Source organism: Macrobrachium nipponense, chromosome 33 (assembly GCF_015104395.2).
Source record: "Macrobrachium nipponense isolate FS-2020 chromosome 33, ASM1510439v2, whole genome shotgun sequence".
Lineage (NCBI taxonomy): Eukaryota > Metazoa > Arthropoda > Malacostraca > Decapoda > Palaemonidae > Macrobrachium > Macrobrachium nipponense.
Window position 1 is genome coordinate 55,452,977 of NC_087219.1, and position 27,939 is coordinate 55,480,915.

Here is a 27,939-nt window from a genome sequence, read left to right on the forward strand (position 1 = left end):
AGTAAATTTACTTATATCAATTTTTAAGATATTGATTCTTTTAATAATGTATATGCTGTTTTTGAACAAATTCACTTATCCTCCACCCCTTTTGGGGCGGCGCCCCTGGAGGGGTGGAGGAGCCCCCATGTTCTGCATAGTAGGTCGGATGACCAACTAGCAGATTCTTGGGTGGTTGTGAACATGCCAACTAATCACTCTTGTCAGGTAGTAAGTGTCGAGTTAATCTATTGCTTAGTTTTAAGTTGATATTGGTATTAGATGTTTAAATGTGCTTGGCTACATCCCACTCGGTTAAATTTGCAGAGGCTCCTTAAAGTTTGAGGTAATTAAGAATTTTCTTGCCATCAAGGTAATTCTTCAGAAGCAGTCCGCACTGGATATTAAAATAAATAATCACCTACATGGAAAGAGCATGTGAAAAGCAATATAAAAAGCATAGTCATTATATGAGAGATTGAACGGGGTGGAATTAAATGAGCTTGATACGTTTTTACCTCGAATTTTTCCTAAGTCGGGAGAGGTGTTTCCTCTACGGTAATGTTTACTTTTAATGAGCCCTCTAACTTATTTTCTTACGCAAAACAACCAGAAAGGAGTGCTTTGCAGAAATAATAATAATTGGGAGCACCTACTGATTCGCGGGCCCACTCGACCACCGACCGAAATCGGCGGAAGAACACCAAAGCCAATATGGCGGCGATACCAAAAACAACAACAAACAAAGTAAGGAGCGACTACATATCGGCGACCATCGATTTATGTGTGCTGTCAGTAGGGCCGTAGCAGAACGGCGCTTCGCGCCTTATCCGCATATTTAAAGATTCTTGGCAAGCACGGCATGTACGGCAAGAGGTAATGTTGCGCTGCGCGCGCTACCCACAGGGTTTACAGTAAGGCTACTTACCGTGGCAGATAGATTTGGGTGTCGCATCGCTTACGCCGACGTCCTTTCGTCACTACAGAGCGATCACACCTAAAGGCGTTCCTGTTGTAGTCGATCCGACAAATAGCTCCACAACACTCGCAGTTTTTTTGGCTGTAGAATTAAATTATGTCTCTGAGCATATTCAATCACAACTTCTTTACCACCACCACTAGACAAATAATGATAAAATTCACCGTAACCCACATTGCACTGCAAACAATCGGTAGGAAATCGAAGGTCTCTGTCAAAATTAATGCCAGAAGGGCCAGCCACTACCACTGCCATAGCTACAGGAAGACAAAATGCCGGTTTTTGCTTCATTTTTCGAGTATTCAGTCCAACAAGGATACCAGTGGACACTGGACAGCTAACTTTATTACTCCGCTGAAATGCTAGTGAAACTTAGTTTTCGACTAAAGTCGTTCGTAATTGGTTATGAAACCCATGACGTCATAACGATGTCACACCTCTCGGCCAATAATGAGTAACTGGAACTGCTTTTGTTTGCGTAAGAAAGTAAGTTAGAGGGCTCATTAAAAGTAAACATTACCGTAGAGGAAACACCTCTCCCGACTTAGGAAAAATTCGAGGTAAAAACTTATCAAGCTCATTTAATTCCACCCCGTTCAATCTCTCATATAATGTCTATACTTTTTATATTGCTTTTCACATGCTCTTTCCATGTAGGTGATTATTTAATTTAATATCCAGTGCGGATTGCTTCTGAAGAATTACCTATATAACTTCCTGAGAATTTGTGGTTAGGTTAAGTCAGTAAGTTGTGGCCAATATTCATAAAGGTTTTGCCCAAAGGTATATTTTCAAGTGGAAGGTAGGCGTTAGACTCTTTAGGAGGATTCGAACATATTAACTTTCTTGCAACGGATATAGAGCACACTCGTTCCCAGAAAACTCATATCGGGCAACGTATTCCTGGACAATGACATCTAGGTAACAGAGTAATATGTTAACCCATAGCACGAATAAATATTTTGACGAAAGTATCCCTATTTTTAAAAGTTTTTGATAAAGAAAATGGGAAAACATTTTAGTAAACAGGCGTAACAATGATCATTTAACTGTCTAGCATCCTTTATATTAGTTAATGGTAGTTATTGTTAGTCCAGAAAACACGACACAAACGGCCGTCTTGGCTTTGCAAGGAAGATTTTTTCAATTTCATATCTTGTCTTTGTGAAGTCTGGTTTTGTACTAAACTTTTCTTCAACTGCTTTTAAGATTTTCTTTAGCCCTCACAATGCCATATTAAACTGGTGGATAATAACTACGTATATATTTTTCACAGGTGCGGGTAAATCAAGAATTGTGGTTGTGAAGTAAAAGCGTGCAGAGCGTTTTTTCAGGGGATGGTTAAGGGGGACCCATCGGAAATTGTATTCTCAACAGGGGAGCACTTATACAGCATCAATGTAAATAGAGTAAAATAGAATATTGTCCTCTTTTCTATGAAGCCAAAGCCTCGACATCACAAGAGACCGCCAGCATTGATTGGGATTATGTTCCCTATAAGATGAGCCGTTGACTGGACTGAACTTTTATCACGAAGTATTCGTCAGTGGTGACAACGGAATAGTAGTGTTCCCACAATTCCATTAGGAGGATGGCTTGGATATACCGCTATCGTACTGCATATTGGAATCGGGGGAACCATTTTGGCTATGTGATACTGATTTAGAAGGTGAAAGAATGCTAATTTTAGCCTGGTCAGCAGGGCTGGATGATCTTGTTAAAATTCGTGAAGGGCTATCGATGGTACATTTAAGTTTGTCTATAATATTATATTACCATGTCTACATATTACCAGTTATATACAATAAACATTGAAGTAAGTAATTTGTATGTACCTTGTGTTTTCATTGTTACCCAACTTTGATCTGTTTTGTTACTCTTTGCCCTGATGTTAAACCTACAAGGTATAAGATGGACTTCGAAAAAAACCCATGAATAGCCGTATTTAAAGTTATACCCTGACATGAAGGTGGTTGTTTATTTCAATTTTCTCCAAACCTCTACCGAAAATTTTCGAGCTTGGGTCCTATGGTCCAATATAATGGAGGAGTATTTCGTCTGAAGATAGTGCTGTACAGCACTTGCTAATTTAAGAGACTGATGTTATTGCATACGAAGATCTGTCCGACGACGACAGTTTGCCACAAGATTGTCTTTGACGTGACTTGCATAGGACCCGAAAGAGGAAGAGGCGCTAGAACTAGTCTTAGATGGTTCCAAGTGAAATGTGGAATAATTCTGAGGAATTCAGCTGGCATGACATAAAACTAATAATATCCTTGAAGGTTTCCATAATGCCTTACAATTTCATGCCAACATCCGAATATCTAGAAATAAAAAATATGCTTATTAGAGGCGATTTTAGCGCAGGTTTTTTTTTTTTTTTTTTTTTTTGGGGGGGGGAGGAGTGGAATCTTCAAAACGGGTGTATAAAGAGTGCAACAAGCGATTGATAACTTGACTTGCAAATATGATCCCTGCCAGGAATTCTGTCGTAAAAGCTTTGACATATAATATGCACTTGGTTTCAGTTTCAGTATGTTCCTTTAGGTATATTAAGTCTCTATTGGGTTTATTTTCATTGTTCCCCCCAAAATTTTTTCTTTATATAATTTTTATTTTTTCAAAAAACTTTTACCTGTTATTAGTTGCCCTATATATTGGTTGTCCTAGATATAAATTTTCCAGGTATAAGTTGCCAGATATGAGTTTTCCAGGTATGAGTTGTCCAGGTATCGGTTTCCCTGACACGTACAGGGGTTATAGGAAGCTTCCTGGATGTAGGGGTCATGAACGATAATGGGGCTTGCTTACCCAATAGCTAATCAATTTATAGATCCTCAAAACCATACATAGTTTTCCCTAGAAAAAGGGATTGTCCAGAGTAACATTTGAATTTCTGCTGTTAACAGATGGAATTAGTTTTATGAAGTTTGTCAGTAATTCTTAAGGCCTGTCCACACGACCGGGCCTGATCGGCGGACCTCCCCTCAAAGGCCCCCTCCACACGGTCAAGCTTTGGTCGACGAACTTTGTTCGATGTGACGTCAGAAGCGGAGAAACCGCGGTAAAGTTCTGACTTTTCTCGCTGTTTCTCCGCTTCTGACGTCACATCGGACAAAGCTCGACCGTGTGGACGGGGCCTAACGGGCACACTTGACGGGCAAACCGTCAAATTGCCTGATGGGTCTTGTAGCAAAATCACCATGGTGGTGCCCGATGGCTTGAGCTTCGACCCTGGCAGACTCATGTTAACCACATACATTTCTTTTACTGAGACATTCTTTGCACCATATTCTTTTTTCTTCTTTTTCATCACACACAAAGCAATTATCATGCTACACACTATCTTCTTCTTTGCGGTAGGCACCATGTTTATCGTACCACACTGAACACACTACTGGCATCGTCGGGCACGCCCACCTCTCCATCGCCTCACCCGTGTGGACAACATTCACAGGTAAGCCCGCCAGAATTTGCCCGTCAACCCCGGAGCACACTGATGTGGACAGGCCTTTAGTAACAGACAGCACGAAAGTAGTTTTAGTTGAAAGAGAAATTTTGAGTCGTGGATATTTTTTGCATAGAATATTTGGATTGTGTTTACTTTGGATGGAGTGTAGTCAGTCAAGTTTGTCAGGTATGTTGGTTAGTTTTAATACCGTTAGGTCACTCAAAACATAACAGTGAATCTAGATGCTATCCGCTAAGACTGAGTTTGTATGTTTATCTATGAACACAGCCAATGAGTTTGGTCCATGGACACAGGCAAAGAGATTGTTACTCTAAGAACACAGGCAATGAGTTTTAACATATTGGACGCAGGCAATGACTTTGTTCACTATGGACACAGGCAGTGAGCTGTTATTATTTTTGAGTACAGTTTTACTCGATGAACACAATGCGTTTTACTATGTAAACGAGCATGGAGTTTCTTACTCGTAAACACAGGCAATAAGTTTGATACTCGTGCATGAGAATTGAGTTTGGAAGTTACTATTTAATGCTGGTAAGGAGTTGGTAGTGCTACTCATGAATACTGGCAGAAGTTTTATGATGTTAAGGCCAGTCCACACGATCGGGCCTGATCGGCGGACTTCCCCTCTAACGGGCACACTGGACGGGCAAACCGTCAAATTGCCCGATGTGTCTTGTAGCAAAATCACCATGGTGGTGCCCGATGGCTTGAGCTTCGACCCTGGCAGACGTACGTTAACCATATACATTTCTTTTACTGAGCCATTCTTTGCACCATATTCTCTTCTTTTTCATCATACACAAAGCAATTATCATGCTACACTATCTTCTTCTTTGTGGTAGGCACCATGTTTATCGTACCGCACTGAACACACTACTGGCATCGTCGGGCACGCCCACCTCTCCATCGCCTCACCCGTGTGGAAAACATTCACGGGTAAGTCCGCCAGAATTTGCCCGTCAACCCCGGAGCATGCCGATCAGGCCTAGTCGTGTGGACAGGCCTTTACATACGAATACTGGCAATAGTTTTGTGATGTTACCCACGAATACTGGCAATAGATTTGTGATGTTACATACGAACACTGGCAATAGCTTTTGTGATGCTACATACGAATGCTGGCCAATAGTTTTGTGATGACATCCATGAACCTGGGCAATAAATTTATTTTCTATATGAGCCCTGACAAATGCTGGTTAGGCTAACCGTGAACGCAGTGAGTAAATGGTACTATCGGTACAATGATTATGATGCTGTTCATGATTGCAAGGCACTGAGACATTCATACTACTCTTGAATAAGGGCATCTTTGTGGGGCAGGTCATGAGTGGGGAACTGTGACACTTCCCTGAACAGTGCGTTGTGGGACCGTTCATGAACACAGTCTGAGTTTGGAATGCTATCTACAAGACATGAGTTTCTAATGGTATCCATCAGCAAGGCTTTGAGTATGTGAAATGTGCATTAACATAATGAGGCGGTGAAGATATGATATTATGAGTTGTAAGCAATTGTTGCTACTCATTAATTTAGTGAATGCGATGCTGTAGTGAACGTCAGTGTTTGCCAAGCTATCCATGGCTGTCAGGTGTTTGATCTCATTTGCTTTATAGCACCTGAAATGTTTAGGGTGCGTCCACACGGTCGAACAATGTCCGACGGACCAACATTGTTACCAATTAACAATTATCTGCCAGTCTTTGCCTTGTGAGCAGAGTAAAAGCACTGGTATACAACCTCATCTGGTACCACTGTTTGTTACCAGATCTACCTCCATCTTTTCAACGCTTATGACGTCATCCTGCTTCGCCTACGATATGGTAATAATGTTTGTCCGTCGGACATTGTTCGACCGTGTGGACGCACCTTAAAAGGTCATCAGGCATTTAATGTATGCATCAAGATACATTTTTAGATACAGTATACTAAGGTAGGAGCTATCGAGTCTTTTTGGAAAGGATTAGTGGCAAAACTGAAACTTGATCTATCATATAATTATCATCTCCCTAACAAGAGTTATATTACACAACTTCGTTGCTTTATTTTTTAAAGTTCAGCGGTTTCTTTAGTTTTTACCTGAATTCTTGAAAGAACAAAGTTATGTTTTTTAGATTAGGACTTTGAAAATGTTTAACTTTAAATGACGTTCAGAAGCTGAGTAGCATTGTAAAGTATAAATGTTTGCTATAGTACAGCCTTGATGCATAATTATCGTATGAAATGTACGAGATAGACGGTTGCAAGTTTTCAGTGGGTAATAACCTTTTCTGAACATTGATTGGAGAAACGTAAATCGTGGTTTTTATAAACTAATTATCTCTAAAGTAAAAAATATCGTACCTATTTCAAGAAATATTAGAGTTAACGTTCTCTACGGAGTTGCCGAGTAATTGCCGTAGGAGCATTTTCTGCTGATGTTGTTTTTCTGTTCTTCTTAGGCCCCGTCCACACGGTCGAGCTTTGGGTGACGAACTTTGTCCGATGTGACGTCAGAAGCGGAGAAACAGCGGGAAAAGTCAGAACTTTACCGCAGTTTCTCCGCTTCTGACGTCACATCGAACAAAGTTCGTCGAGCAAAGCTCGGCCGTGTGGACGGGGCCTTAGTTGGAGGAACCAGAATTCAAGAAGATATGCGGAAACTAGGCCGATTTGCAAACCTTTTTTCAGTGTTAGGCTGATATTGCTAGGGATCCATGATGTCGACAAGAGAGATATAGGATTCTATTCATTTAATTTCTCAATTTGCCATGCTGTACTTTTCATTAAAATCCTGATAGGTTTGTGAACTGGGTTCCCCAGTTATTCTGCATTCGTAAACCTACCATTTGCCTGTGCATCATAGTTGTATTTTTTAAAAATAAATAATGGATCTTTAGTTTTCAATTCTTGACTACTTAGTCGGTGTTTTTATAGGGGAAAACAAAGTATGTGGAATCTGGGTTATCATCCATAATGTAATTACAGATGTTGAGGGGAAAAGCTACTTAATTTAGAAATACACCAGAATATTTAACATTATTCACGTGTGGGTGAATACACATGATGTTGAAATTCGATTCTCGGCCATTCCATTGAGGAGTGAGAGATGTGTATTTCTGGTGACAGAAGTTCACTCTCGACGTGGTTCGGAAGTCACGTAAAGCCGTTGGTCCCGTTGCTGAATAACCACTGGTTCCATGCAACGTAAAAACACCATACATACAAACACATGTTGAAAGGTTTATATCAGATTTTAAACGTAAGTAAATGAATGTAAGTCACCCTCGTGGTATTGTTGACAATTCCATTTGTTCAACACTTAATAGCGGATATGTGGTTTGGGTAATGGTTGTTGTGACGAATCTAATGCCCTTGGCTAAAATGTGGGAAAACGATCTGAAATTTTGACTTCATACTGATGGATAAATGTACAGTACCAATAGCGCCGGTAAATGCATTGGAAGCAAAAAAATTATGTACATTACGTAATCTTACTACAATGTGTAATTAGGAGGTAAAACTAAAATTATTTGTTCCATGGAGCAAGTACAGAGAAATCATTTCCATCCATTGGAAAGAAAATTAGATAATGTGATGGGCAGCTACACTTCCATGGACAAAGGTCTTAAGCTACGTGGCTCGATATAGCCCCCGTATGTGGTAATGCCGCCAGTGCACCTCATGCGGTGAACTGTAGACATTACTTAAGGCTCTTTGCAGCGTCCATTCGTCCTCTAGCTACAACTCGTTTCATTCCTTTTACTGTACTTACGTTCGTATTCTCTTGTATCTTTCTTTCCACCCTCCCCTATCAATTGTTTCTTAGTGCAACTGCTTTGAGGTTTTTCTCCTGTAACACCTTTTAAACCTTTTTACTCTCAATTTTCCCTTTCAGCGCTGAATGACCTCATAGGTCCCAGTGCTTGGCCTTAGGCTTAAATGCTAGATTCCATTCTATTCTTTCCAAGAGACCAATTTAAAGACTAATAATTCTCAAGACTGGTTGTTTAGGATAGTAATTACTGCAGATTATTGGCTTAGAGAGATTGTGAATTTGGCACCGAAAATATGTAGGACATAAATGATCAAATTAGTCGAACTTGGTAATCAAAGACGTTTTGGGGGGATATGAACATGCCATGCAACGCTAAATGGGGCTGGCTGTATCTTAAGTTAAGCATATCTTAGTTTAACCAGACCACTGAGCTGATTAACAGCTCTCCTAGGGCTGGCCCGAAGGATTAGATATTCTTACGTGGCTAGGAACCAATTGGTCACCTAGAAACGGGACCTACAGCTTATTGTGGGATCCGAACCACACTTAAATCGAGAAATTAATTTCTGTCACCAGAAATAAATTCCTGTAATTCCGCGTTGGCCGAGCCGGGATTCGAAATTCGAACCACTGGACTGGCAGCTGAGCGCGAAAACCATTCCTCCAGCGAGGAACCGCTGTCATTTATGAAATGGTATTTGTATTAATAGGTCGCTTTGATCACTATCGTTTCTGCTTTTACGGACACGAAAAATGTTAAGAACTGAGTGAGTTTGCAAATTAGTAAGTGAATTAAAATACAAGTTATAAAAAATTTATTGGTACACAGGCCCAGTATTTTACAAATGAATTCTCAATACGGTTTTTAATAAACTGGTTGCTCTAGAACATAATGGTTGTGGTAAAATGTTATTATCTTTTAAACACGTTTAGTTAACTATAAAGAAACGGTAGCTGGGCTTTACTAACCGCCAACTTCCGTAGCAGTTGATTTTTCCTATGCTACTAATTATAACACTCCTAGGGCCTCAGTGGCGTGGTCGGTATGGTGTTTGCCTGCCACCTCGGTGCCCGCGAGTTCGATTCTCGGGCATTCCATTGAGGTGCGAGAGATGTGTATTTCTGGTGATAGAAGTTCACTCTCGACGTGGTTCGGATGTCACGTAAAGCCGTTGGTCCCGTTGCTGAATAACCACTGGTTCTATGCAATGTTAAAGTACCATACAAACAAACAAACAATAGCACTCCTGGTAGCATCCTTTGTATTGATGTTAAGAAGCTGTAATGCTGAAGATTTTTTGTGTGGGGGGTGGGGGGGCCGGTTTGTGCTGGGGGGCGATTGTGGTAAATTTACAGAAACCGATGTCACTACAATCATGATTGGCTGCCCAAGCTACTTAAGACCAATCATAGTCTACAATATTTTATTGTACCCTGCATTATGACGTTATTTTTCCTTACTTCCATTTCTGCTTTTGCATGGAAGTGCTAATATCATTCACTTCCCCGCCCTGGCAACGTGAAATCAGAGAAATTTGTTTCTGGTGATTAGAGATTTATTTCTCGATATAATGTTGTTCGGATCCCACAATGAGCAGTAGGTCCCGTTGCTAGGTAACCAATTGGTTCCCAGCCACGGAGAAATATCTAATCCTTCGGGCCAGCCCTAGGAGAGCTGTTAATCAGCTCAGTGGTCTGGTTAAACTATGATATACCACCTTCTTTATTTACTTTTTGTTATTGCACCTCTATTATCTCTCTACACATATTATGTGTCATCTATTTTGTGAAAGCTTACTTCACAACCCTCCGACCTTGTGGCCAAATCCCATTTGAATGTTTGTTCCTCTTGTAAGACAATGAAAACATAAATAAATAAATAAAAGTTTTCTTCAGGCGCCTCTTCACGATCCATCTTCAAGGGGTTTAACAGAGAAGACAATTTGCTACAAAAATATACATCTTTATTTCCAAAAAAATAACAGGAAAACATTCATTGTTACAGGTCTCGAAAAGACAGCTTTAAGTGATCTCGGCGAACGAACATCTCCGCCTCGATTTAGACACTGAAATGTTTATAGAAGATTTGTCGTGAATCTGTTTCTTCGTGGATGATCTTTGCTATGTAGCTCTGGCACTTACTACTCAGTCCTTTCGATTTCCTGCCTGATTGCAAATGCTCGAGTAAGTCAAACTTTTGTCGAATTGGTTTCGTCTTCGAATAGGCTATCAGTTTACAAGGCATTTCTCTCAAAATTTGGTTCTTTTTTTTGCACAAATAAACTGTAGTTTAGCATCATTGGAAATATTTATCAGTGCTGGTAGCAAAGGTAAACAGAGAGTGAACCCTGCACTATAAATAGCTTTCAGTCACCCTCAAACAAGAATAGCAATGTTGTGGACAATATTCGAGTGTTGATCAATAAAATTTTGTGTCGGGTGGTTCTTATTTACTTAAATAATAACAATGAAAATATTAAAGCATTGCAAAAAGACATGAATACTCATTTCTCATGGGAGTAATCCAATTTTTTCCTTTATTATACCTCACGTCATCAACAATGTTATTGTGATTATTATAATTCATTCATTTTATTCATTGACCTATTCTGAAGCTGTTGACTTAAGCTTGAATCTTATTATTACTGTTATTTATTAAATGCTTTTGTCTTTCCTCTGGTAGTTGTTCTACACACCACGCAAGCCTCATGGTTATCAGTTATGGAAAAGTTTTAGAGATTGATTTATCGAATGAATCTTTTGTTTGTGTTCAGTTGTGACTCCGAGTTTATCCTTGAACGCTTTGTAAGACTCCGCCCTAATGCTGGATCTTTTAATGTTCTGTAAATTGTACAAACAATTCTAAGGTCTTGTGAGATAAATACTTCGAAGGTATATAACTTCATACAGTTGTTGAGTTCTGTCTTAGAATGGGATCAGACCACTCAAGGCTTCCTTTTCCTCCAATCCAAATATTTCGATACCACAGGTACATAAACACCACTGTGGCGAGATCCCAGTATGAACTGAAACTCATCCATCTAGTGTTTTGTACTCAAGTGCTGATTCTATCATCAACATAGCAAACATCCCACTCAAGTTTCTTTCTGTCACAAAATGTCCTTTTAGGTCTGTTGATCACTTCATCCCAGAGATTGGAATGCTCATCCCAAGTGTCCCTCAGTCTGTGAAGACAGCAAACCTTTCAGTGATGCACGAACCCGCGCTGCAAATACAAATCTTTCCTGCCCACCAGGAAACAAGTGTTAGTCCACATTGGGGACATCAAATGCTGAACATGAAAGCTGTCTTTTGAATGGTCCCTTGAGTGTAGCAAACTGCTTACACTGTTCCTCAAAGAACTTTTGTTTTGTTAGAGAAGTAAGTTACTTACTTCTCTAACGTTACTTGGTATAGATTATCAGTACTCAAAAGCAACATTTCTCCTTCAGCCAAAGCACAGAGTTCACTTTTTGGGGGACTTTCAAAGGTGGACCACTTGCATTTGGCAGTACTGAGCTGTTTCCAAGTGTAAAACACTGCTATCTCTAGGCGCTTCACAGTACCCACTGCACATTTCTTGGCGCTGCCTCGTAGCTCAGCTTGATTGGTCCTCGGTAGACAGTCGTTCTCTTGCCGTTCATCGTGTGTCCTAGGCAGTTCTGAGACACCATATCAGCTTTGTGGCCTCGGTAAACTTCCTCAGTGGTGAAACTGACTGAAGCACATGAAAAGGTGCAGAGCTCTCCGTTCCTTCCGTGGACCTTTTCCAGAGAATACTCCTCTCCAACTTCACAATCCACAATCCGGATGTCAAATGTCACTGGAACGGTGTCCTGTTCATCACCGGGGTTTATTCCGAGCTGATCTGGAAACAAAAGCAGGAAGGTCAGACAATTTGATCCTGAGGCATCTAAATATATTCTACAAAACAATGAGAGCGCTCCTAGATTTAACACTCTTACGAGTTTCCTTCATAGACTGTATATTTGTTCTAGATTCCTACTATCCTAATCATTCTGTACAGTTCAGCAATGCATTTAATAATTTTGACATATTACGAATTGAGCTTGAGTTACTCCCTGCACTACTGTGGAAAATCATTTACTTAACATATACATCAGACTTGGAAATCTGATGCATCTGAGGAAAACCAGAAAGAACGAAGCTTAATACACTCTCTTTTTATACAGAAATTACCGGGGCGTTTTCTTTCATTAACGTCACTTCATGTATTGTTTCACGTTTACATAAAAATTGCTTTATTACTACTTTCACCAAATCTGAAAAGACACTTGTAGGTCAAAAGTTGGGAAGAATAGCAAGTTTTAATGAAACATTAGTTATTCTGAAATTTAATTATTTTCATTTTACAGAAAATTTGCTATTGTAATTATGAAAACTGATAAGTACATCTCTTATTTGAAATGATACAAAATCTCTGAAAATAGCTCTAGGGTAGCAAGACAAGCTTAGGCATAATCACAATGAGCATGTATAGGTATTTTTAAGTAGAAATTTAAGAGTGACTATGTTTTTTATTATCCCATCGGCCTAACATTTCTTATATACTAACATTCAAGTATTGGTACACTCAAACCTGTTCCAGAAAGTTATTATTCATAGTCATTCAAAGAGAATAAAAGTGTAAAGAATGTAGCTAGACAAAAATATAACAAACACACACACACACACACACACACACACACACACACACATATATATTATATAATATATATATATATATATATAGATATATATATATATATATATATATATATATATGTGTGTGTGTGTGTGTGTGTGTGTGTTAGTTCCATGGATCACGAGACTGAATGTACTGCAAGAGCCAGAAGGTAATATCAGAATGTATAAACACCTAGCACTTTCATGTATTTAATATATCCACTTCTTCTGGGTACAGTAGTGTACCTTGAGGAAGCGTGTATATTCAATACACAAAAGTGCTAGGTATTTATTCCTTTCAATATTTACTTCTTTGTTTTGCAATATATATATATATATATATATATATATATTATATATATATATATATATATATATATATATATATATATATATATATTTGTGTGTGTCACATTCATCGTTTTCCTTCTGAATCAAATTGAACGTTAAAGCTGAATTCATTGAGAACAACAATATCAGCAGTTACGTACACTCAGACAAAACACACTGCGTCGACTAGCACATTCTTTGTACCACCTTCGTGCCTCACTGATACTAAGATCATTCTTCTCTGATATTTCATTTGCTTCATCTAGCCACACCATTCTTAGTTTCCCCTTTCCGTCTACTTCCCAGAACTTCCGAATGATACATAAATTTCAACAACCTGTCATCATCGATTCTCTCCATGTGACCAAACCGCTTTAAACCACCAAGAGCTATCTTAACCTGTACCAACCTTTTTAAAATATCCTTGTATCCACATCTCGGTCCCTTTCATCCCTCGTTCCCCACGTATGGTGAGCGAACAATTCATTCCACCACCATTTTCGTTTTTGCTTTCATTTTGCATTCATCAGTCACGTTTTCCTTTCCTTCAGAATTGGTTGGACATTACCCTAATCCTTTCTAGTTCTTGCTTTGTGGACTTTCCTCCATCCATCCGAAACTGCTCAAAAGCTCGTGATTCCTTCGTTGTTTCCGTCTATTCTAGCATTCGACTCTCTCATTTTACAGTCATTCATTGCCTTTGCTTCCAAATGGCAAAATAAAAACGAGCCTATTTGATCTTCTAAATCCCACACTTACACTCGAAATTCCATCCTCCTGACTTTCATTTTCCCACTATAACTTGATATCTCTAACATTCAGTTCCAACTTTCTCTCCCTGTTGAAGACTTCGAATTATTTCACCAAAATTCAAGGTTTCATTCCATTGTCAAACGTTTTCTTTGCACCATCCGCAAACATCAGCCTCTCCAAAATTCATTCACGACGTCTTTTCCTTTCCCACAAACTGTGTTGACATTTGTTCTTTCCTTACACTATCCCATTGATCTATCCGTAACAAAATTGAACAGTCATGTGTACATAGCACACTTTTGGCTCAGGCCTAGTTTTACACAAAACCAGCCACTCCCATCTGTCAATCCTATAGCATCCCTTATCTTCATTACAGAAATATCTTGTTTCTCTTGGCACATTACAATCATGCAATAAAAAATTGTACCCTTATCCAAATAAAATTGTAGGTAAACCACACTTTGCATTACTCTTAAACTAATATTTAACTTTCCAAACTATTTCTGACCATGGTTAGTTAGCTAATTGCCCTCACTCATCTTTCACCCACCTTACCTATCAGCTAAAAAAAAAAAAAAAATCCACCTCCAAGACTTGCATTGTGTGTGTCACTTCCACTAGAGGCTTTCTCTCACTTCACATATACAAGGTGTAGTAACCAGAGTTTAAAAGCAAATATTTTGGGGATGAAAGAAAAAAGTAATTTTGAGCAGGACACATTCTAGAAATATATGCATTTTGGAGCTTCTTTTGTCGGTAAGGTGAATTTTTAAAATCATCGTTTATATATACACCATCTCAGGCGAGTGAGATGGTGTGCGGAATGTTGGAGTAGTCAGGGAATGGGTGTGGTGTGTTGGATGGGGGGGGGGGAGGGAGGAGGCGGTTGTGGGTAGGAGGATGGAGCGAGTAGGCCGATGTGAATAAAATGCCTCCCAGTCAAATGTATTCCTTAGATACTGAACTACATGCATACAAATACACACCCACCCACATATATAATATATATATATATATATATATATATATATATATATATATATATATATATAGATATATATATATATATATATATATATATATATATATATATATATATATATATATATATATAATATATATATATAGTATATATATGTATATATTTATGTATTATAGACATACATATGTGTGTCTGTGCGTGCGCATGTAGATTTGTATGCGTATGTAGGATACTAGCAAAGATAGGATGAATCTCAAGAATTCGAAGAAGTAAAGGGATCTAATATATATATATATATATATATATATATATATATATATATATATATGTTTTATATAATGTATAGATATTATGTATCATGTATAATGTGTCTGTGTATGTGCGCACGTACATTTGTATGCGTATTTAGGATACTAGCAAAGATAAGATGATTCTCAAGAATTCGAAGTAAAGGGATCTGTCACCAGTCCCTATTCAACACCTCTGCGCCGAGCGACTGCCTTATTTACTTAATCTAAAATTGTCGTACCTTCCGTTGTCTCGTTCTCGGCGTCCTCCGACAGCTGCGATTTTTTGCCGTAGATCACAAACTGTGTATCGTCCTCCGCTGATATCGACCCTTGGAAGCGAGTGCCCTCCTCGTTAAAGCAGAGGGTGGCGGTGCCTTTGATCTCGACGATAGGGGGTGCCCCTTTTTTTGCTGTGAAAACCATCTTGACAAAAGGGCTTTTAGGGCAACTGTGTCTATAAACTGAAGCAAATCCTATTGGAGTTATGACCGTGTTCTTCAAGGTGACGCCGCGATCTTGGTCTAGGTCTACTATCCCTTTGGAGGATTTCCTTATATTCTTCTCTTTAGAACGGCACACCCTCAGATAGCACTTAGATATCCTTAAAATCCAAAATGTTTATCTGTACATCCAGACACTTTGATAAAAGTGAGTTCAGGTCTGCGTCAACAGGACGAGGCTTTCAAAAGGTGAGAGCTGGTTAAGAAGCCGCGAGTATACTAGGATTCGCGATCAGCCCATCGTGGTATATATAACCTGCCACGGGAATTTTTGGCAAAGTTGAATGTTTCCCGCATTGGCCGTCTGCCGTTACGTCACAGCGAATGTCTCAAATGGTTGGCTGGCTGACGTGGATGCAGTTATACAATGTTGTGCTTGGAAAAGTACATTTCAAAGCTCAGCCAATTTTTTGTCTTGGCACAGTAGGGAAAGAAAAGAAAGATTTACCTCCGTGTTGTTAGAGGAAAAACCTTTAACATTGCAAACAGACTAAGTGGACCTTGCATTAGCTGAAAATGTGCATTGAAACTGACATGCGCTTAAAAGGCTAATTTCATATAATATATTATATATATATATATTATATATATATATATATATATATATATATATATGATATATATATATATAAATCACGGTGATGGGATAAAAATTCATTTAATATTATTCATTTATATATATATATATATATATATATATATATTATACATATATAATGTATAAATATGTATATGCATATACACACAATATATATCATACATATATGTATATTCATGTTATAAGCTATATCTACATTATAGATAATAAGATATATATATACATATATCTATATCAACATTAAATATATACTCTATATCTACATAAATATAATATATAATAACTATATATATATAAATATATATAGGACATGCACGTGACCTTCCATTAAATAAGCGAATACCACAGGAAAAATGATAGGCAGAAATCCAAGCGCTTTCGTCTTTATTAGGACAGCGTCAAGGAACGTTCCTTGACGACGTCTTAATAAACACGAAAGCGCTTTGATTTCTGCCTATCATTTTTCTGTGGCATTCGTTTTATATATTTATATGTATGTATATGTATATGTATATGTATATGCAAACATTATATATATGCGTATAATATTATCACGCATAACCTCTTGAATACAATATTGCCAAACAAAATCCCTTTATAGGTCTAAGGGGAAATCGGAATGCAACTGGAGCGTATACACTGAGACGAGCCAACACGCTTCCTGTCTCCCACGCCAACTCAAATAACCCGCTTATCGAGGTGCTTCTTCTCTGTACCTTAATTCTCGATCTTGAACTTCATGTGTAAAGGTGAAAGAGAGAGGTCGTTGGATGACACATTGCAACGCAAAGTAAGTGATTCATTCTATTTATGATCATCATCATTCGAAAGATGAACTCTACTCGTAAAGAACGAGCCTACAGGGGGCTTCTGACCTGAAATCAAAGCGTCTTCAGTTTATGTTCTACAGGGTGATCAAAAAGTCCTTGTGCTCCTAATGTCCTATAATGCGACACTTGAGTGGCAGCATAACCCTTAATTACGATCTTTTTTTATTATTTTGCTGTTTGCTCCTTAATAAAAACATTATAAATATTAGTAAATTACATTTTATTTTATTTCAGTTCTTAGTTAAGGGTTGTGCTGTCACTCAATTGTCGTATCATAAAACATTAGTGCACAATGACTTTTTGATCACCCTGTACATTAGAGAGAAGTAACGGCAGCTAATGGGAAATACAGCTAGAGAGAAATCGCTTACCGAAAGATCAAATCAACTGACAAAGGAATAAATAGATAAGAATGAAGGTAAATTACTAAAATACGAGAATTGTATTTGGGTAGTTTACAATTGCTGAGAGAATTCACGGAGAAACTGATCATTCAGTAAATGGCAGGGGGGACTGAGAGATGGGTTATATATATACATGTATATATACATATATATATATATATATCCTATTATTATATATATATATATATATAATATATATATGTGTGTGTGTGGTGTGTGTGTGTGTGTGTGTTTTGTGTGTGTGTATGTGTGTGTGTGTGTAATAAAAGGACCCATAAAACGCCAAAATATAGAGAGAAAAATACTATATTTCAGAGAAAGCTGTCTCCCTCTTCAGATTAAAATTAAATTATATATATATTTATATATATATATATATATAATATAATATATCCATATATATGTATAAAGGTAAAAGATTTAAAAACGCAATATATATATATATATATATATATAATATATATATATAGAGAGAGAGAGAGAGAGAGGAGAGAGAGAGAGAGAGAGAGAGAGAGAGAGATCCTACAACTTCTAGCTGTTTTTCAAACATATCCAAGAAATTAGATCTGGAGATCTCTCCTGAGAACGCCCACATTGCTTTGCCTACAGTAAATGTGTCGCCACGTAAAGACGTAAATACAGCTGTCTTCAGTATAATGAGAATATTTTACTAAGAACATAAAAAAGTACGAAAAGACTGTTGCTATTTAGTATCAAAATCTTAGCACAATTATTTCTTCCGACAATTTTGACAGATCTTTTACCCCTGCCAAAGTCGCGTGAACAGAATCGTTGCCAAATTCTCTTGCACAGTAAAATAGTTCCAAAATATTAGACTTTATTATCATATACATGATATAGTTTCGGAGAGCGGAAATGCAGAGAACTGTGATAGGTTTAAACGACGTATGACTTGCAGCAGGAATACGAAATAGAAGAGGTAAGAGTAACATCAAAATGATAAAACTCACTTTGAGAAGCATCAGAAAGACGAAACTGACCATAAGTAGCTGCCGGAAGATAAAACACGTTTGAATGATAAGTCTCATGGAACAGTTTTATGCCGAGAGTTCTTCAGTTTGTTTCTATGGTGTTTTTACGTTGCATGGAACCAGTGGTTATTCAGCAACGGGACCAACAACGGCTTTACGTGACTTCCGAACACGTCGAGAGTGAAAGTCTATCACCAGAAATACACATCTCTCACTCCTCAATGGAATGGCCGAGAATCGAACCCGCGACCACCGAGGCGAGAAGCAAACACCAACCCAACCACGCCACTGAGGCAATAAGAGAGAGGTCTTCAGGTCTACTTTCTTTAGATTGGGAAACAGAGTCGTAGGATCTCTCTCTCTCTCTCTCTCTCTCATTTTTTTTATAATCAAAGCTTCAGGAAGAATCAGGAAATAAAACAAAGACAAGGGAAGAAGATAGGGGGACTGTGAGAAAGAAAATCAGATCAGTTGAATGGGCGAACAGCAATATAAGAGAATAATTTTTCAGTTGACAGAGGGATTTGGAGATAAGGAGGATCATCTAAGAGTTAAAATTCATTTACTAAATTCTAGTTAGAAACGGCTTTGGTGAATTTCCAATACGCATAGATCCCTTTGTTCAAATACAAATCAGAAAAAAAACTTCTATAATGAAGATTAGGACAAATTTCCAGAAAACATCACTATACTCTTTTTTTTTTTTTTCATCTGTCCACCCGCCTGTGGTGTTTGTGTATGGTAACTCTGCGTCCCGGGCTTTGTGTAAGTTTTAGGTAAATAAAAGAATATCTGGGTGCACATTTGCAAATGAAAAGTGTTTTAATAATTTACTGTATGCGAATTACACCGTTAATATTCGAAATAGGATAATGTTATTATTGTTGAATGTAAGCTGAATGTAACTATCTAAAGCCCGGGATGCAGTGTTACCATACGCAAACACCATCGCCGGGTGGACAGATGGGAAAAAAAACCGAGTATAGTCAGCTGGGTTTCAAGATAGTTGATTGAGGAGGACTGAGGATGCTTAAGGTCCTTTAAGAGGGAACTAACATTAGGAATTCGAAAAGGGAATGGAATGAGAAAGGTCAACTAAGGGTCAAGGGTCAACTATGGGATTGTGTACGAGAACAGCAGTCGCCTCTCTCGAATGAAGACATTTGCTCTTTTGGACAACTGGTGTGGGGGCAAGTATTAATGATGCTCGCAGCTAGCTAACAAAAATTTAGAACATGGAAATTTGAAAATAGAAATAGGTGCCTGATATTCAAAGATATCACGTATGAGGATTATTAGCTCGTTCTTCAATAGAAAATACTAATTTCATCAGAAAGCAGCGCATTCTCTCTCTCAGTTGCAATTTGTAGAGAATTTATCTAAGCATTGGTCTCTTTCTCTATCTCTGAATTACAGCTTGAAGCAAATGGTAGATTATCTCAGATCATTATGATCTCTTTCTCTCTCAGAATACGAATGTTCAGCCAATACTCTCTCTCTCTCTGGAAATGATGTTCTTATACAAGGAATTACTTCCACCATACCCATAACCACTGCTTTCTCAGTTAATAGGTATATGGTAATAGGTCAGTGTAAAAATAAAAAGAAACTAGCTTTATTTCTAATTCTTCATTGATCCTTTAGAAACTGCTATGCCTTAAAATATAAAGCTTTTCTTAACCTATCAAATAGACAATGATATCCGTCTGTTGCAAACAGCAGAAACTTTATATCACAGCATCAGAATGACATAGTCAATAAATATTCGTAGGTATCAATTCTTTAGCTCTAAATCGCTCTATGTATCCCAGCTACTTAATGGCGTAAACAGAAGAGTCGTATCAGGATACCGCAAAAGGAATTCCTCCAGTGTAAGACGTCTTCTTCCTTTCGGGCTTTCGTAGACTCATTGAAGGGCAAAGTTATTTCATCAGGGAAGCATCATAACTTCATTTTGAACCTGAACCTGAACCTTTAGCCAAGCTATATCGCGTCTTCGGGACGTGAGGATGTGCGGTAGGAGAATCGCAATCCAGGAAGAATCAACGGTACCTGACTCTTCCAGTGCAAAAAGGTGGCTCTGATATCCTCCTCCGGTTGGGTTCAAAGTACCCAGTGGAAGTTCCTGGGCGTAGGGGCACAATGGAGTCTGATGGGCCCACGGTAAACGTGGGTCTTCTTGCCTGCCATCTTGTGACCCAGGCACTGCTGAGCTATGAGGTCAGCCCTGTGGCCTCGGAAGACTTCCTCGGTGGTGAAGGTGACGCAGGAGCAGGAGAAGGTGCAGAGCTCGCCGTTCCTCCCGTTGACCTTCTTGAGGGAATATTCCTCCCCGACGTCGCAGTCCACGACTCGGATGTCGAAAGTCACCGGAACTCCTGGTTGCTCTTCCTCTGAGGTGAAGTCGCCATATTCTAGAAGGGAAGAAAGATGGCTTATTAGTTTCAAAATTAAATGAATGCTGTGAAGTTTTTGCGTTCGAGGGACAGGCACTTAACTGCCGTAAGAGGTATGTGAAGCCACAACACAGATTTAGTATTTACGTATTTTTTTTTTTTAAGTTTTTAAGTGCAATGATTTTTGTACTTTATGGCTATATCATTGACTTTTAACCTGGGTGATTATATGAGAATGATCAGGAATGATCAAATTTTGTAGGTATGTGTTATCAAGAGAGCTAGTGTTGCTAATTGTCTAAAAATATAACAATTCATTTGAAGTTGAAGAGAAAATTGTGTCAAATAAAACTGTGAAGCTTAAAATACCTGTAGAAGAGATCTCCTCTTGTGCCAGCCTAATCCTTGGGGACTTTATTCCGTAGATGGCGAACTGGCTATCGTCCTCTGTCGAAATTGACCCTTGAAACCAGCTGCCATTCTCGTCAAAGCAGAGGGTCGCGATGCCAGAAATCTGCACTTGAGAGTCACCCTTCTTGGAGAAGCACATCTTGAAAGATCAGGAGACGACGATGCGAAAACGACGAGATAAGAGACGAAAGACCTGTATTCTGATGCCCTTGCTAGGTGCCTTGTACTATCAGCGCCTTCTTAGTCGTAAGACAGTGGATAAATCCCTTTTCTTGCTATGTTATCACTTGAGAAAATGCTATAGACTTCAGTCAGAGGCTGAGGTGGCTTGCTTGGATATACTGGCCTGAACCTGGGTGCAGACTCTCTATATATACAATCAATGACTCAGCTGGTGGTCACCTGCTATTGGCTGCCTGGTCTGACGCCACGGCAGAGCTGGCTTGCTATTGGCCATCGATTATAAAGTAGGGCTTTCACTGCGTAAGCAAGAAAAAAAAAATTGCGATGGTGTTGTTGAAAAGACATACAAATTCTTGTGAGTTCTAGTGCTTACGGCACAGCCCCCTTACCCCTCCATCCTCCCCCCGCCCCTCCCTCCTCCTCGCGGACTGTAAGTTGCTTTGAAAGCAATCATTCCTAAGAATAGAAAGAACCGGCTTTCTAGGTCTCCTTTAATGCGCATTCTATTACGCAGTTTAAAGAATAGTTTTTTGTTTGGGTAAAAAGATACTTAGAAAAATATGAATGAAATATGTCGAGAAATTAACTAGGTTATTTCTTTAAACACATTGGCTAATGTAAAGGTACCCCGTGTCCTTAGGCAGCCCAGGTCCGAAGGAAAAAATGAAAGGAGTGGGGAATAAAAAGTAGGACACTGCCTGAAGGAGGCGATCGACTTTCAGCCTCTCGAAAGATAAAAGGTTATAAGAGCCAGGGGAAAACGGAGGCAAGAGGAGAAGTACAAAGTGAGGCATAGGAATCAGAAGAAAAAGCTAAGGACGTCTCTCAGACGTCCGTCGCCATTGATTGATTGATTAACTGTTTGTGAATAATAGGACGTCGCAATTACCGGGTCACTGGCACCGAGGAGATTGAAATGCAAGTTTTCTCAGTAATCATGAAAATGGAATTAGAAGTAAGTAGAATTTAAGGCTCCTTTTCCCGTTAAAAGGTTGATTCGAGATGGGGTCAGCATTTTGTTTCTCGGGGTATCTTTGGGCATGAAATTGTTGGTCCCACGAGCCCCTTTTCCTCCCATTTTGAGTCCAACATAATTAACTATTTTTCTCAAACGAGGCACAGTGGAATATAACGGAAGTGCCGTAAAATATTCTAGGTCACGGAAGCACCAACGTCATATTATATATATATATATATATATATATATATATATATATATATATATGTATACACATACATATATATATATATATATACATATATAAATATATATATATATATATAGTGTATACATATTTAAATACTTTTGTATGTGTGTGTGAGTGTGTGTGTCATCGTTCTTTTAAACTGACATACTATATAAACTCCCAGCTTCGTAGTAATTCTTATAACATTTGTCAGGCAGCATCCATCCTCTAAACACAAGTCTTACCACACACAAAATATGCGGCTGACGGTAACGACTTTAGGGTTTTCCTGTTCGGTGCCAATTTTTACCCCCATCCTCTATCTGTGGACAGCGATCTTAGTCTGCTTTTTCATATTATTCTCATTTGTTTTTCATTTCATCACCCTGCCTCTCAAATTAGTAGTGATTTCAATGATTGGCGGAGTCCGTGTTGCAACGTCACTAGATGACGTATGGCATGATGTAAATCGCTCACCTCATTTCATGAATCAAAAATGAAAGCAGACATGCAAATCATTTTGAGACGCACAAGGCAGATGCGAGAAAAAAAAAAAGTGAGGCAAGCACAGCGTGGTGCCAGAGCATGTAAATTCTTCACGGTATTCGCAGTGACATTCTGGCGCGCTGTCTTGACCTGACCTTGTTGGGAGAGGAGAATGACGACAGCATATCACGACGGAGTATCCAGTAATTTCCAGTAACACTCTAATCTCCATTTAATTGTCAGAGGGTACCTACCTGTTTGGAAAATATTCCATTATCCTGGGTTGAAGTGTGTGGCGATAGAAATTTTTTTACTGGTGGTCTTATAAAATTCTAAAGTATACTGCGCAGTTAGATGCTAAAATTGATGAACTAATCCATCACACGGCACCTTAACATAAACATACTCATGAGCTCTTAAAGCTACTTCTCAAATGTTTTGTTTGCTTTTATTTGTATGGTGTTTTTACGTTGCATGGAACCAGTGGTTTTTCAGCAACGGGACCAACGGCTTTACGTGACTTCCGAACTACGTCGAGAGTGAACTTCTGTCACCAGAAATACACATCTCTCACTCCTCAGTGGAATGGCCGAGAATCGAACCCGCGACCACCGAGGTGGGACGTCAACACCATACCAACCACGCCACTGAGGCGCTCTTCTCCTAAAATGGGGTTGATCTCAGAGAAAAAGTAACTAAACACTAACGGCTGATTTCGTAATTTAACTTCTAAATTATATGAAGAAAACTCCACAACTTTATTCGTTTCATACACAGAAGGATGACCTGTAGGGCACCGGATGTCCCTTACACACGCGCCTCTCACCTCTAATTTGTTTGCACTCTTGCTAACAGTTCTGAATTATGTACTCTTTTCACTAACCTGTCATACTCTATTTGACCTCTTCTGCAGCCTCCATACTCCTCACCCTTTTAGTTCTCCTTCCGCCATATTTACTAGCAAACTGTTCATCTCAACAGCTTCGATCTTTACCTTTCATTAGCATTCAGAATCCACACTACACTTCCATAAAGGAAAACTGGCTCAGTATCGCTAACACATTCCTACTATGGCATCCATAGACAATTCAGATCTCTATGGACTGTCATCTCGCTCCTCTTGCAAACAACAGTTTCTGTTATCCGTCTCCTATAAGTTTTTCACTATATCTATACAATAAGTGCTTCACATTTTCAGGCCCACTTTTATAACAAACCAGTCACTCTCCCATCTGCAACTTCTAACACACGGTTCTCTTTTATCCCACAAATTCCTAATCACTTTCGGCAACTTACCTGCTATACCATGCATTCTTGTTACCCTCTACAGTGCTTCTAAATACATTCTATCGCAAGCTTTTTATTTTTATGCATGACACATGAAGCCCGTAAACTTTGATATTAAATTTTGTCACATATCTGTTTCGTAAACACTTGACTAGAATTCCCCGTAGTGGAGTAGTGCCGCCAGTGCACCTCATGCAATGCACTGAAGGTTCTTTGCAGTGTCACTTCGGCCCCTGGCTGCAACCCCTTTCATTTCTTTGACTGTACCTCCGTTCATATTCTCTTCCTTCCATCTTCCTTTACCACTCTCTCCTAACAATTTTTTAATATTGAAACTGCAAGGTTTTCCTCCTGTTACACTTTTCAAACCTTTTTACTGCAAATTTCCGATTCAGAGCTGAATGACCTCATGGAACCCAGCGCTTGGCCTAAATTCTATATTGTGTTCTGTTCTGTCTATCTAGAACTACGATGTTCTTCCTTATCATCCCCCTTGTCATCTGTCTTACTTTCTTAATCAATATCCTACTGCATATTTCTCGGGTATAGTATTAACTAATGCCATGAACCCTATGATTTTCAAAGCCAGCAATATCACCTTTGCCATTATACAACGGAACAGTTGTATCTCTCCTCCATTCCGTCAGAACCTTTCCTACATTCAGATGTCCCTTACAAACAATGGTCAGTCACTTCATCACAAATCACACTTCACCAACGTCCTACAATCACCTGGTGTCTTTCCTGTCTTCATCACACATGCACACACATATACACACATACATACTTACATACATACATACATACATACATACATACTTGCATACATACATATATATATATATATATATATATATATCGATCAGGAGCACGGAAGGAAGTGCTCGATATATATTGTTGCAACGTTCAAATAGTGTTTTATGGGCCTTTTGTCTTTATATAATACTGTTGTATTACAGAAAAAGACATATAAATATATATATATATATATATATATATATATATATACATACATATATATATATATATATATATGTGTGTGTGTGTGTGTGTGTGCATGCTAGTGTATGTGAATGTGCGTTCTTGCTGTATAGCAGTATAGCACACGTAAATATTTGCCGTGTTATCGGTCATATACTCATTTTTTTAAATTACTCACTTCGTACTGTCAGTATCGAACGACAACATGATTACTCTCTGACGTGCATAAACAAAGCAGATAGACAATGTTTTTTTATTCGTTTTTACGCACAAAGTCTGTTCTACGCAACAAGCTACGAACCATTGAACATAACGTGCGCCGGGCGGGCACTGGGTGAAGAGACTCCGTAATCAGGAGAACATTATGCTCTGCTGGTGGTATGAGTTGAAGTACTTTATCACTGCAAAGACAGAGTACAGTCTGTCCGAAAGTAAAGTTCCCTGACTGACGGACTTGACTGAGCGGATGATAACGGCTTCTCATCTCATGAGTTTTTTTCCATCTGTCCACCCGCCTGTGGTGTTTGCGTATGGTAACACTGCGCCTCGGGCTTTGGATAGTTACATTCAGCTTACACTCAACAATAAAAATAAAATCCTATTTCGAATATTAACGGTGTAATCCACATACAGTAAATGATCAAAACACTTTTCGTTGCAAATGTACACCCAGATATCCTTTTATTTACCTAAAACTTACACACGTATAGCGTAACTATCTAAAGCCCGGGACGCAGTGTTACCATACGCAAACACTACAGGCGGGTGGACAGATGGAAAAAATCAGTCTAGACTGTCTTCTACTTGTATTTTACCCGTCTAAAATCTGTCGTTCGTTTGTTTCAGTGGCGCAAAACAATTAGGCAAAATTTTTTGTCATAAGCCGACATAAGTAATCCTGCGCCATTTCAGTCTATATCAAAATCTTTAGGCGTAGATCACTAACCTTTTTATTACCACGTCCTTTCTAAAGGCCCCCATGCACTGATGATTGTCTGAACGATTGTCTGAACGACTGTCTGTATCGTTCGCAAAAACACTGTGTATGGGCTTGTCTGAATGCAAAAGTGGGCGGAGCTTCGTGTCTGAGCGATCTTAGCGGGAATCTGTCGCAACCAGGTTGCTGGCTTGCGACTTAAGTCTGTCATACACAGAACGTTCAATGTATGGGTTTGTCTGCCGATATAAGGCTATCGCGCTCGTCTCTTCTAGAGATGATGCCATGTCTCCTCGAGACAAAATCTTTGTTCAGACTGAAATCGGTGTGGATCTATAAGTAAAATTCCCTCCCATACTTAAAGGAAAAAGAGAGAGAGAGAGAGAGGTGGGTTTCGAGGGATAGGGAGGGAGGGAAATAATTACGAAAAAAGGTCAGCCCAACGAGTCTAACTAGTCTAGTAGACTATAGGAAACTAGCGTCATAAGGCGATACTTCTGCATTATTTCATAAACGTCTGAAAATGAGTTCCGCAGTCTTATTAAGAGAATAAAGAATATAATTAGGGAATTTTTATCTTTCCTCGGGGGGGGGCTCGCGCCTCCCCAGGAAATTGCTGACACCCCCTGGTGAGCCGCCACCACCCCCGTTTAAGAAAAAGTGGCATAGATTCTGAAGAAGTTGATATTGTTTGTTTTCTTTGTTTAGTAATCAGTTGATTCAAATTGCGATTTTCTGTTCTAATATTTACTTCCATAAGATCGTCGAAATGAAATGAGGTTATTGCTTAAATCAAAACTTGATTTGTTTGATTAATATCATGGAATCGGTTTCCAACGGTAGATAGTTCTGTTACAAATCTTGCCTCATGTACAGGCTGCCATTACGCAACGGTGCGTGCTGGCATTAGGCCTGCTTAATCAAAACAAACCAAAAGTCTTCAAAATCTTTTTGTGAATGGAAGATCTGCAATATAAGGCCAGGGGATTAAAGTCACAGTCACAGGAATTAGAAAAGGAAATAAGAACCTTGAGAAAATATCTTATTGGATGCTCTGAGGCGTTATCGTTGCCGGAAAATTAGCAAACAGCCGTAAAAAATAATTATTACTGTTTATTTGTGTCACCCATCACCCGAAACGCCCAGTCAAGCGATACTGTAGTTGGCGTTGATTAATTTGGAATGTTTTGAATAAAAAATAAAAAAATCTCTCCTAAAGAGCAGTTATACTAACATTTGAAGTCTGTTTTTTGTTTCCAGTCAGTTCATTTTTGTCTTATGTTCCAGGGAAGTAAGTTATTCGCTAGACACCGAAGTCGCAAATTAATTCATGAAAAAATTTAATACTTTACTTGAAGGATAACTGGACGAGTCATTGGATCTCCGACGTGAGTTTTTGGCTTGAAGAAAAAAAAAAAGTACGTGAATAGGTCTAAGGTTTACCAACATTTCGACTCGTGTCAGACCCACTTGTTCAGAGATGAAAGGCCAGTAGATTGCAAGAATGAGACTAGTG

The 27,939-nt window shown here is 38.8% G+C and overlaps 2 protein-coding genes and 1 long non-coding RNA gene across 3 annotated transcripts in view; 1 reads left to right on the forward strand and 2 right to left on the reverse strand.

Annotated features, from left to right (window-relative positions):
* Nucleotides 1-2,695, forward strand: part of LOC135202752 (uncharacterized) — a 3,430-nt gene extending 735 nt beyond the window's left edge. The window contains exon 3 of the long non-coding RNA XR_010311816.1: nucleotides 2,235-2,695. This is a non-coding gene — a long non-coding RNA (uncharacterized LOC135202752). The remainder of the gene's footprint in view (nucleotides 1-2,234) is intronic.
* Nucleotides 2,696-10,132: 7,437 nt separating this feature from the next.
* Nucleotides 10,133-15,949, reverse strand: LOC135203210 (uncharacterized). The gene is made up of 2 exons (XM_064232963.1): nucleotides 15,471-15,949; nucleotides 10,133-12,058 (listed from the first exon to the last, which is right to left on the reverse strand). Exons 1-2 carry the CDS (start codon nucleotides 15,652-15,654, stop codon nucleotides 11,748-11,750), a joined length of 495 nt encoding a protein of 164 aa, XP_064089033.1. The 5' UTR covers nucleotides 15,655-15,949; the 3' UTR covers nucleotides 10,133-11,747.
* Nucleotides 15,950-20,169: 4,220 nt separating this feature from the next.
* On the reverse strand, nucleotides 20,170-21,713 carry LOC135203211 (uncharacterized). Its single transcript, XM_064232964.1, has 2 exons — nucleotides 21,321-21,713; nucleotides 20,170-20,969 (listed from the first exon to the last, which is right to left on the reverse strand). Exons 1-2 carry the CDS (start codon nucleotides 21,499-21,501, stop codon nucleotides 20,659-20,661), a joined length of 492 nt encoding a protein of 163 aa, XP_064089034.1. The 5' UTR covers nucleotides 21,502-21,713; the 3' UTR covers nucleotides 20,170-20,658.
* Between the last annotated feature and the right edge of the window lie 6,226 nt (nucleotides 21,714-27,939).